The following is a 13,234-nucleotide window of genomic DNA, read 5'->3' as shown; positions in this document are numbered from 1 at the left end:
ATTCTGTATTTGCTAGTATTGTACATCCACTTGTGATGTGATCTACTGTTTCTATTTGTTGTTTGCAAAGTCTGGTGTTGGATGCGTCTTGATTGATGTGTGGCTGTGTTAGATGATACAGGTGCTTGCCATGTAGTGTTTTCTTTTTCCAATTTACTTTCTTCGTATCTGTTGATGTTACGTGATCTAAAGGGTTGTAAAGGTGGTTATGAAATTGCAGTGGTGTAGCCGATGTATTTATATGAGTGATTGCTTTGTGTATTTTGCTAGTTTCTGCTCGTTCTAGAAAGAATTTTCTTAAATTGTCTACCTGTCCATAATGTAGGTTTTTTTATGTCGATGAATCCCCTTCCTCCTTCCTTTCTGCTTAATGTGAATCTTTCTGTTGCTGAATGTATGTGATGTATTCTATATTTGTGGCATTGTGAATGTGTAAGTGTATTGAGTGCTTCTAGGTCTGTGTTACTCCATTTCACTACTCCAAATGAGTAGGTCAATATTGGTATAGCATAAGTATTTATAGCTTTTGTCTTGTTTCTTGCTATCAATTCTGTTTTCAGTATTTTTGTTAGCCTTTGTCTATATTTTTCTTATTATTATTATTATTATTATTATTATTATTATTGCTGTTGTTGTTTCTGTTTTTTGTCACTGCCCTTTTCAGCAGCTCATGTAACTTTGTTGTTGCTGCAGTACTGTGAAATGCGAAACTTAATATTTTTATCTGTGCCATTGCTGTGGGTGTGTACATGCACCTTTAGTAAGTCATGTGATGAAATCATTGATACACAGGTTTACTGCATACTCAGGAAGGAAATATTTATAAAACATTTCAGCAGCATCTGACTAACAAAATTTAAACAGTACCTTTTTCTTTTTAAACATCAGATTGTAAAATGTCTATTTTTGTAATCTTTTAGTAGCTTCCTGGAACTCTGTAATTAAAGAGATAAATCCATGCTGTCTGATCTATCACACAAAACAGCAGTTCTAATCAGTTACATGTCCACCTCTGGTGTGTACCTGTATGAATTTACACTGAGATCCTACCATGTCTTCTTGGTGCTTCACCTCTTTTGTCAGACAGTGTATTTCCAGTTAAAATAAAATAAAAATTGAGTATCCCAGTCTTCAGTCTTGCCAAATCTTTACTACAGTGATTTAATCCAACACACCACAAATAGTAAAAATGGTGAAAACTCCAAATGACTTGAGCTAGTCATAAATGCTTGCATAAAAAAATGTTTATAAGATTCAGTTGTTTGATCACATCAGTCCTTTCTACACTCAATGAGGATGGATATGACTGGACACCCAATGTGATTTTCACAGCTCTCTGTAAGTCTGCCTTTTTAGAGATGGTTGTGGGACTCGGCTGTTCGATACAGGATGTCAAATTAAACACCTTTAGTTGTCAAGTTCAAACCTTATTTTATTTGGCAACCAGTTTCAGCATTTTACTACACCATCTTGAGACCCCTGACCCATGTGCAGAAGGAATTTACCTGAGTTGTGATCAAAACAGGGGCTAGCAATACTGGTCAGCAGGTGATGGTTGAAGTGATCACTATAGCAAAAATATACTAATACCAGTATTGCTGGCCCCTGTTTTGATCACAACTCAGGTAAATTCTTTCTACACGTCGGTCTGGGGTCTCAAGATGGTGTAGTAAAATGCTGAAACTGGTTGCCAAATAAAATAAGGTTGGAAACTTGACAGCTGAAATGCGATTTTCGCACACTCTGTTTTCTTCATCTATTTCTTAGTCACTGTTGTTCACAACACCTCTCCTCATGTACCAAATACCGATCATGATTCCCATGCATCAGATACATAAAGCATCTGGGCTGTAACTATGTACAACTTTAAATTTTTCTCCATCTCCTTCTCCATTTCAGCCATTCAACTGAAACAACCAGTGTCTTATTCTAAACTACTTGACATTCAAGATAAAATTATATCTTCAACTTTGATCATAACTGTAGCTTCCCTCTCAGCCTATCCCAGCTGTCTTGCTTCTGCCCAGCAGTGAGCCATTAGCCCTGTCACACTGTCAATACTATATATTCTTTCCTCATCTCTATCTATTTCTGTTTTCTTTCTTCTGTTATCATCTGCTAACCTTGCCCTATAAAATCTCACTCTTCTACAGACCAATCAATTTCTACACATTTGACTCCTTCTGTGCTGCTGTAATTAATTTCAGTTAGATGTCATTACATTAGACAAGAAAATCTACATTCACATGATTCACAATTAAGTGCCTGGCAGAGAGTCACAATGGAGAACTGTTTAACACAATGTTAATTTCTCAAATATGATACATTAATTACTATATTATTAACATTATTTAAATCTTACAAAGTGACACACACACACACACACACACACACACACACACACACACACACACACGTGTGTGCACTTGCGCATGCATACATACCATCTGCATCACTGCAAGGAACTGGTAATGGATAAGTGCTTCCTTCCCTCTGTCTTGCTATTAACAGTTGTTGAAACTTCGCACAGTCATCATCACTCAGGTTTAGTTCTTTATTGTGAAGCTTTTTCAGATGCTCATACAAAGCATCAAGAAGCAAATTATTTGGCCCATCTTCTGGAAGAGTAGATGATGATGAAGAGTTCCTTTTCTCCATGTAAGCATTACCACTGAGATCTGCAAGACACACTTAAAATTAAGATTGAATGTGGAAAAAAATATTTGGGAACAACAGGCCCTTAAGTTAAATTTCTCTGACAAAAAAAAAAAAGAAAAAGGAAAAAAACTATGTAAGTAGTCAACCAAGAGCTAACCAATTGTAAACCATGAGACAGCTGAAGTACTTTGAAACATTACAAAATGTAGGAAAAAATACAAATATATACATTTAAGTATGCAGTAAGAACATAGTCACACGAGGATATGACCCCATTTCTTCCACATGGTAGTCCAGTGCTTTTGTCATGACTCCTACTTGCTCCTTATCACCAGCTGAAACTACCTTTCCTCATTCATAAGATGAACTTCTCATAACAGTAAATGAAAATATTGAACTTAACTTCATAAACTCAAGCCTACTTCATTACAAGTACTAACAGACACTGTCGTTTTCAATCATATGAAATGTACTCTGACCACTCATTTCCCTCCTACTCTCCAAATATTTATTTTCATTGTTCACATACTCAAACACATTATGCACTATCCTGCTCTCTTGCTGCGTCTATAAGATAGTATTCCAGATTTACTCCTCTTACAGTGTGAAGTCACCTACATGAACCTCACATTACCTTCCTGTATAATATGTCCCAAACAACAGTGATCTGTCTGCAACTAAATAATTACACTACTATGTCACTTTTATATTATTCCATCCTTATAAATTGAAGAAAAACAGTTTTGCCTTCATGATGGTGAAATGTAGGCATTGTAACTGCAGTTTCTTTAAGCGTCCAAGAAGATATGACTCTATGCAGCCTCACATCATTGCTTTGGTTTACTAATCTGGCACACACAAGTATCCGTAAAAAGTTAACTCATCACTGTCTATTTGACATAACGAAGTTCACAGTTCATTTACTTTTAACCCTTCCAAGTAGTCTTAGGCCTGTAACTCTATGGAAAACATTAGGCAAGGGGTGCACAGACCGCAGCTCATGGGTCGCATGTGGCTCACCACTGATCTGACAGTGGCCCAGTTCTCACAGTTTGTTCTTGTAATGTTTTCTTACCTTTCATTCTCTCCTGGAAAGGAGAGGGTGGGCCCTTGCAGACCTTAGTTCTTTTGAGCCACATCATTCTAGCTGGCATTGGGGCAAGGGGAACCCAATTCAGAATAACTTGTCTCACAGCACATTATTTTTGAACATGTGCCTATACAAAACAAATGCTGCAAACATGTGTCTCCCATTCATTTCACATGAAATCTCCACTTCTGGTTGTATATATATATCATCAAAATTCTGAGCTGGTTGGGGGACCATGCTCATAACGATCCAAACATTCTGAATAGGGAAGAGATCTGGTGACCTTGCTGGTCAAGGTAGGGTTCGGCAAGCACAAAGACAAGCAGTAGAAATTCTTGCTCTGTTTTGGCAGCCATTATCTAGCTGAAATGTAAGCTCAGAGTGGCTTGTCATGAAGGGCAACAAAATGGGGCATAGAATTTCTTCAATGTAACGCTGGGTTGTAAGGGTGCCATGGATGACAACCACAGGGATCCTTCTATGAAAACGAAATGGCACCCCAGATCATCACTCCTGGCTGTCCTGTCTGGGGCATCTCCAGACATATCGTTGCTGGTTATTGGGACTTGCAGCCTTGAGTCCAAGACACACACTGAGAAATACAGAAACCTGGTACCTTGCAGGAATCAGCAAGAGGCCACTGGCAGCACCACAAGATGCCATAGTCTCTGTTTTAGACAGTGACTACAGCACAACAGACGTAAAGCAAAGCATAGGGCTTCTTATAGAGAAATGCTAAATGAAACACATTTGGCTCTCAGATGAGCAAATTATGAAGCCTTTGGTGACTACTGTAGCAGAAGCTTATTGATCAGCCTCTCACAATAGCACAAGAAATTCTATGTAAAGGCTGTAGTGGCAGCAAAGTTAGTGTCCCCATGCTCACAAGTCACAGCAACTGAAATTGAGGGTAGAAAAGCTAAAGTAGAAGTGCTAATCACCATTTTCAAACATTCTTTTATAAAGGAAAATACAGGACTACTGCCCACTTTAATCCTCACAACACTGCAAATATGAGTGATATATGCTATTGTGACCAGGGGCACCAGCTACAAGGGGCACCAGCCACAATGGTACAACAGTTACAATAAACGGGTCAAAGCAGGCAACACTCACGTGCTCCATAGCAGCCACGTGGGAACATCAAGTATTAACCCAGACCTCCAGGACACACACTGAGAAATACAGAAAACTGGTACCTTGCAGGAATCAGCAAGAGGCCACTGGCAGCACCATAAAATCATGCCTCCATCCAGTCACGGATGACTGGGGAGCCACACATCTCTTCCTGAAGAGTGACTGCTTAAGCCAAACCAGGGACCACTGTGCATAGTTCCCATTGGTGAGAGCTGGCCAAGGCATGTGCTGGCTGCTTGCAGTCAATCACTTAAACTCTCATCAATGTGCCATAGGAAAAGACTGTGCCACAACAAGAAGTTAGACTTCATTGTAGGCAACTGTTTGTCGAGTGTTAATTTCTCCCATTTTAAAGCTCCCAGGAGATTGCTGGAGACTATACCTCGGGACTGTGTTTAGTTGGAACCACTAAAGAGGCAAAGTTAATTTCTGGTTATCCCTATTGTAACCAACAGTTTTTCGCTAGTTAATAAAGAAGCTGTCTGTAAAATCTACCACAACTCTCCTCAATTAGTAACAAAAAGCAGGATTTTTCAATATAAATATTACTGTCAGCCCTGTTGAGAAACAGCTGAAATCACTAAAACTGAACATGAGCCCAGGGTCAATGGAATCCCTATCAGATTCAATACAGAATTTGCAACCAGGTTATCCCCTCTTTCAACCATAATATATGTGGGTCCCAAGAGACATGCGGGAGGGGAGGGTGGGGAGGGGGGAGATTAAAACAACAGACGAACTAGTTGAAAGAAAGCACTAGTTCATGATCATTGGCTTCCACATCCCTCTGCGGCAGAATCTTAGAACATATTCTCAAACACAATCACTTATCTTGAACAGAATGACATCTTCCATGCACACATTCGAAAAATGTCTCTCATATGAAATGTAACTCACATTTTTATTACACAACATCCTCAATGATATGGATCATGTCAGTCAAGTAGATGCAGTATTTCTACAGTTTAAGGATTTAATTCAGTGCCATATCAATGCTTAATAAAGAAAGGACAATGCCTGACTCCAAATGTCCACTGTGTGCAGTTCTCTTTGCAGAGTTCACTTGGTTACTGATTGAGATGGTCCTGCATTCACTAACAGCAGCAATTTCTGTCTGGTTTGAAACTGAGCGCTGTCAGAGATCAGTGTCACCTTCTCTTATAAAGGGGAGCTTTGTCCACTAGCAGGAAGAAGATCCCAGCAGAGGGGTCAAAATGTTGATTGTTTGAAGAAATATGTTGCGGCCTAAAAAACCAGATGATTTTAACATCACAGACAATGGCCATGAAAGCCTTGGTTTGAAACTGATTTGTCATTGACAGGGCATGATACCCATTGGCTACAATCTTTTTTATGTCCACTGTTCTATATACTATGATCAGTAAACACACCATGAACAATAACAAGTGGCTATATACTCCCTTGGGATACACATAAAATTAGTTTCACTTCTGATGATTGAACCCCATTACAAATTCATTCAGTTCTATCTGTTTCAAAGTCTTCAATCCAGTCAGAAAACTGGTCTGATATTCTATTAGCTTATACATTTTTCATCAGACAACAGTGAGTATCTCTGCTGAATGCTTTTGGAAGTCTAGTTACATGGTATCAATCTACCTTTTCGATTTCAAAGATGAACAGAGTAAGCCAAATTACACAAGATGACTGCAGAATCCAAGTTGCTTCCTACTGAGGAGATTTTCATTCTCTGAGAACGTCATTAGACCCTGTAGAGAAGTTTGGTATTTGATCCCAAATGTTGGTGAACAGTCCACCAATCATAAATTGTATTTCACCACCACCCCATTGTTTACCAAATACTGATAAAAAACTTCCTTTTGCCACTTGCATTCCAAAAGTGATTTCTAAGCAGATAATAGTAACAGTGACTTCAACCAAAAATTATGAACAGTCACCTACTACTGCTGTTGTATCGAACAAAATGTATCAACAAGAATACCACACATTCAGAAGCATCATTAGTTTCATCAAAATTACAAAACTGGAACTGTCAAGTGTACCATTTGATTGAAAAATAATTACTTTACCAGTACTGGTGCTCTTACCTTGTATAAATGTAGACAGTAATAATTCAGCCTGCTGACATTTTGGCAATACATGCATCAGGTTAAATGGAAATGGTATGTGGTTTATTCTCTCTTCAAAAAATGTTGCTGCTTGTATTTCAGAACTAGAATAAAAAAACTGCTATAAATCACATGGAAAATGTAACTAAGCAACATTTTGTAATCTATATAAATTTATATCAATATGCATAACATTTCTAATTAATTTAAGTATTACTGATTCTCATGATTTATTGTAGATTGTAAGCACCAATATTTTCATTCATGTGAAAAGTCTCTGTCTTTGAACTTTTGTACATACTAAAGGGTCACAGACAATGATTCATTCATAAATTTGAGTCAAAGGAGAAGCAATATTCCTGAACATGTTGTTGTTGTTGTTGTTGTTGTGGTCTTCAGTCCTGAGATTGGTTTGATGCAGCTCTCCATCCTACTCTATCCCGTGCAAGGTTCATCACCTCCCAGTACTTACTGCAACCTACATCCTTCTGAATCTGCTTAGTGTATTCATCTCTTGGTCACCCTCTATGATTTTTAGCCTCCACGCTGCCTTCCAATGCTAAATTTGTGATCCCCTGATGCCTCAGAACATGTCCTACCAACCGGTCCCTTCTTCTTGTCAAGTTGTGCCACAAACTCCTCTTCTCCCCAATTCTATTCAATACCTCCTCATTAGTTATGTGATCTACCCATCTAATCTTCAGCATTCTTCTGTAGCACCACATTTCGAAAGCTTCTATTCTCTTCTTGTCCAAACTATTTATCGTCCATGTTTCACTTCCATACATGGCTACACTCCATACAAATACTTTCAGAAACGACTTCCTGACACTTAAATCTATACTCGATGTTAACAAATTTCTCTTCTTCAGAAACGCTTTCCTTGCCATTGCCAGTCTACATTTTATATCCTTTCTACTTCGACCATTGTCAGTTATTTTGCTCCCCAAATAACAAAACTCTTTTACTACTTTAAGTGCCTCATCTCCTAATCTAATTCCCTCAGCATCACCTGAGTTAACTCGACTACATTCCATTATCATCATTTTGCTTTTGTTGATGTTCATCTTATATCCTCCTTTCAAGACACTGTCCATTCTGTTCAACAGCTCTTTCAGGTCCTTTGCTGCCTCTGACAAAAATACAATGTCATCGGCAAACCTCAAAGTTTTTATTTCTTCTCCATGGATTTTAATACCTACTCCAAATTTTTCTTTTGTCTCCTTTACTGTTTGCTCAATATACAGATTGAATAACATCGGGGAGAGGCTACAACCCTGTCTCACTCCCTTCCCAACCACTGCTTCCCTTTCATGTCCCTCGACTCTTATAACTGCCATCTGGTTTCTGTACAAACTGTAAATAGCATTTTGCTCCCTATATTTTACCCCTGCCACCTTTAAAATTTGAAAGAGAGTATTCCAGTCAACATTGTCTAAAACTCTCTCTACGTCTACAAATGCTAGAAACATAAGTTTGCCTTTCCTTAATCTTTCTTAAAAGATAAGGTGTAGGGTCAGTATTGCCTCACGTGTTCCAACATTTCTACGGAATCCAAACTGATCGTCCCTGAGGTCGGCTTCTACCAGTTTTTCCATTCGTCTGTAAAGAATTCACGTTAGTATTTTGCAGCTGTGACATATTAAACTGATAGTTCGGTAATTTTCAAATCTGTCAACACCTGCCTTCTTTGGGATTGGAATTATTATATTCTTCTTGAAGTCTGAGGGTATTTCGCCTGTCTCATACATCTTGCTCACCAGATGGTAGAGTTTTGTCAGGACTGGCTCTCCCAAGGCCGTCAGTAGTTCTAATGGAATGTTGTCTACTCCCGGGGCCTTGTTTCAACTCAGGTCTTTCAGTGCTCTGTCAAACTCTTCACGCAGCATCGTATCTCCTAGTTCATCTTCATCTACATCCTCTTCCATTTCCATAATATTGTCCTCAAGTACATCACCCTTGTATAGACACTCTATATACTCCTTCCACCTTTCTGCTTTCCCTTCTTTGCTTAGAACTGGGTTTCCATCTGAGCTCTTGATATTCATACAAGTGGCTCTCTTTTCTCCAAAGGTCTCTCTAATTTTCCTGTAGGCAGTATCTATCTTGCCCTAGTGAGATAAGCCTCTACATCCTTACATCTGTCCTCAAGCTGTCCTTGCTTAGCCATTTTGAACTTCCTGTCGATCTCATTTTTGAGACGTTTGTATTCCTTTTTGCCTGCTTCATTTACTGCATTTTTATATTTTCTCCTTCCATCAATTAAACTCAATATTTCTTCTGTTACCCAAGGATTTCTACTAGCCCTCGTCTTTTTACCTACTTGATCCTCTGCTGCCTTCACTACTTCATCCCTCAGAGCTACCCATTCTTCTTCCTGAATCTCTGTACAACCTCTGGTTTAGTCAGTTTATCCAGGTCCCATCTCCTTAAATTCCCACCTTTTTGCAGTTTCTTCAGTTTTAATCTACAGTTCATAACAAATAGATTGTGGTCAGAGTCCACATCTGCCCCTGGAAATGTCTTACAATTTAAAACCTGGTTCCTAAATCTCTGTCTTACCATTATATATTCTATCTGATACCTTCTAGTATCTCCAGGATTCTTCCATGTATACAACCTTCTTTTATGATTCTTGAACCAAGTGTTAGCTATGATTAAGTTATGCTCTGTGCAAAATTCTACCAGACAGATTCCTCTTTCATTTCTTACCCCCCATCCATATTCACCTACTATATTTCCTTCTCTCCTTTTTCCCACTCTCAAATTCCAGTCACCCATGAGTATTAAATTTTCGTCTCCATTCACTACCTGAATAATTTCTTTTATCTCATCATACATTTCATCAATTTCTTCATCATCTGCAGAGCTAGTTGGCATATAAACTTGTACTACTGTAGTAGGCATGGGCTCCATGTCTATCTTGGCCACAATAATGCATTCACTATGCTGTTTGTAGTAGCTTACCCACACTCCTATTTTTTTATTCATTATTAAACCCACCCCTGCATTACCCCTATTTGATTTTGTATTTATAGCCCCTGACCAAAAGTCTTGTTCCTCCTGCCACCGAACTTCACTAATTCCCACTATATCTAACTTTAACCTATCCATTTCCCTTTTTAAATTTTCTAACCTACCTGCCCGATTAAGGGATCTGACATTCCACGCTCCGATCTGTAGAACGCCAGTTTTCTTGCTCCTGATAACGACGTCCTCTTGAGTAGTCCCCGCCCGGAGATCCAAATGGGGGACTATTTTACCTCCGGAATATTTTACCCAAGAGGACGCCATCATCATTTAACCATACAGTAAAGCTGCATGCCCTCGGGAAAAATTACGTCCGTAGTTTCCCCTTGCTTTCAGTCGTTCGCAGTACCAGCACAGCAAGGCCGTTTTGGTTAGTGTTACAAGGCCAGATCAGTCAATCATCCAGACTGTTGCCCTTGCAACTACTGAAAAGGCTGCTGCCTCTCTTCAGGAACCACACGTTTGTCTGGCCTCTCAACAGATACCCCTCCATTGTGGTTGCACCCAAGGTGCATTGCTGAGGCACGCAAGCCTCCCCACCAACGGCAAGGTCCTTGGTTCATTGGGGGGGGGGGCTGAATATGTTATGCTCTTGCATAAAAATATTTCCACCACAACGTTTCACCCATCTCTTCCTGCAAATATGAAATTACACACTTCTGGTGTTCTCAACATTTGTACAAATGCGAACTTTATATATTTTAGGATAACTTGCTGCAAATCCTATTCAGTTCCTACAGAATGATATTCAAATGATCACTAAGTTCATGTTCTGCCTAATCAGTCCTCTTTCTCCTTGTCTCATTTTTATTACTATCTTGGGTAACACTTAGCCACATCCACAATACGCCATCTCATATGACTCAACTTATTTCATCAGATGATGGGCCAAAACTAACAATATCTTTACTAATTTCTGCAATTACATAATTATATAGGAATAAATCATCAGTACAAACAAGCCTCATCTAATAGATTCTGAGTAGAAAAATGAGCCAACTCTTCATATCAAACATACAAGAAACTTCCAAAGTTCGAGTCATATAACATCAGCAGAGGCATATGATGTTTATCTTCTGCACCCATTTTTCAAAATGTATATCAATATTGCTTATGTAACATACTTTTTTTTCCAGTTATCACCTCTCAAAAACTGGTAAAATTGTTCTTTCTAACCATAGAATTAGTTTCCCTACCTTTTCATTTCACACGTATGTTCAACTATTCTTCTGCTTAGCTCCCAAAAACACTTTTGTCCCTGTTTCTATTCCTGCTTTATCAGACCTACAAAACTCAATGACTAGCCTCGTGACTTCCACAGTTAGATAGTTAGTTAGCTAGTTAGTTTCTTTGTTATTGTTTTTTTTTTATTTATTTTCAGAATATCTGAAGCCCTTTCTCGATACACTTTTGACCACAGGACATAAGTGCATGTTTGAATAAAATAAAAGTTCACCTACAGTCTCAGTGCAGTTCTGAAGAGTGCATTGTGTCTCCAATTATTGAATCGGGTAATGCAACATGAATAGTCTGCTGCTTGTCAACATGAGTTAAGAATATGCACACACTGTCACTTAAGGCAAGATTGGTTGTCAGCAGGAGAAAATGCCTGCAAAATTGATGTATACTACAAACATGTCATTCAAATATTTGATTTTATTGTGAAGCACAAAACATTAAAGATCTGCTCCATAGCGATCCTCTGCAGTCAACACCACCAGCTAATGACCACTACCCACAAATTATGGCTGAAAAAGTACCCCAAGGAGAATACAACAAAATGACGCACTGCCTTTTTTTAGGTAGCTGGAAGAGCTATGTCAACCCAAACTGTACAAACCATCTCCAGTTGATTAGTTTGGCCTCCTGGTGACCATTACTAACAGTAAAAAACCTAGCACTGTGATGTGTGAAGAAGGTGAGCAAGAGGACACTCTGAGTAGAACTTGTATCACTGGTACTAGGTTTTCTTTGCTGACCAGTACAGGATTTTCCTGATACCTGCTGATTGCCACATAAGAATGTGGAGATGGCTAGGTTCCAAGGCCTGTCTTTGGCCCACAATCCCATGAGTTAACAAGGGAGGTGGCTTGCTTATTCATAGATGTTGGATGTCTCTCACAGGTAATAGGGTTAATTTGCAGCCTATACAGTACTTTGAATGAAGTTACCTACAAAAACATGCAGTGACATGTTGCTGCACTTGAGGCCATCCTACGTGACCTGAACATTGATTGATTAACAATGTACAAGTTGAAAACCAAAATTCATTCAATTAGAAACACACAAATGAATTACAAAAAAATACAAGCAAGTAAAATATCTGGCTGTGGAGCAGACAACATGTACATGACAAAATCCTGTGGTTGAAGTTGGTGGATTGCTTGTTAAGATTATGTACAGGAAGTAGAGCTCCACAAATTTGTTAAACTGAGTTCTGTATCCAATATTCACTTCTTTGACAACACAGCAGTGTATCGCATTCACACATTGCAGTCATGGCATCATTGTTGATTTTGGAACACACAATATGTACAGACAAATATGAATCCCCACTTGTCAAAAAAATGCAGTGAGATCTGCCATTTCAGTTTGGGTGGCAGTGCTTCACATTCTGTAGTTTCTTTCTTCTTTATAACCTCATTAAATCTACTAAGATCTGGTAACATTCTCAGATGGCGAAAATAATCTCTCAGGTTTTCCACAATAACTGTTTCAGTAAGGTTGCTGAGAAATCGAGATGATGTCTTTTTTTAATTCCGTCACAAATCCAAACACATTTCTTACATATGTTCTTATACAGCAGCTTCATGCATACAAGCATTAAATCCATCACTATGAGTGAAGCTGGCACATACAAAATGATGGAACTGAAGTGTACACTGGTGTCACTATGTCTACAGCCATATACGAAACTATTTTCATGACCTAATGTAAAAGTGTAAAGTAACCTTTATACTTCCCTGTTATATGGGACCACCTTATGAATAAGGTTTTATTTCAACTTTCAGTCTGTTGTGACTGAAGAGGGGGTGAGACAAGGAAGGGGGAGGGGGAGGGGAAGGAATTCGCTGAAGGAGCATGGGTATACCTGCATTTCCTCAAGATTCTTGGAGTAAATTTCAGTCTTATTAGTTTTAGGTGGTCATTCTCCTTTAAACGACCCCCCCCCCCCCTTCTCTCTCTCTGTCTACCAGCCCCAAACAACTGTCCCATGCTATTTTCTCTA

General features: G+C 38.8%; 1 protein-coding gene across 1 annotated transcript in view; it reads right to left on the bottom strand.

The window, feature by feature from the left end:
* Positions 1 to 13,234, bottom strand: part of LOC124555989 (KICSTOR complex protein SZT2-like) — a 332,080-nt gene that overhangs the window by 296,851 nt on the left and 21,995 nt on the right. Inside the window, exons 3-4 of the mRNA XM_047130034.1 lie at positions 6,955 to 7,079; positions 2,445 to 2,678 (exon numbers count right to left, since the gene is read on the bottom strand). Of these exons, the coding sequence (XP_046985990.1) occupies positions 2,445 to 2,678; positions 6,955 to 7,079 (359 nt within the window). The remainder of the gene's footprint in view (positions 1 to 2,444; positions 2,679 to 6,954; positions 7,080 to 13,234) is intronic.

Source organism: Schistocerca americana, chromosome X, assembly GCF_021461395.2.
Source record: "Schistocerca americana isolate TAMUIC-IGC-003095 chromosome X, iqSchAmer2.1, whole genome shotgun sequence".
Taxonomy (NCBI): domain Eukaryota; kingdom Metazoa; phylum Arthropoda; class Insecta; order Orthoptera; family Acrididae; genus Schistocerca; species Schistocerca americana.
Note: the sequence above shows the minus strand (reverse complement) of the source record. Positions and strands in the feature narration are given on the sequence as shown.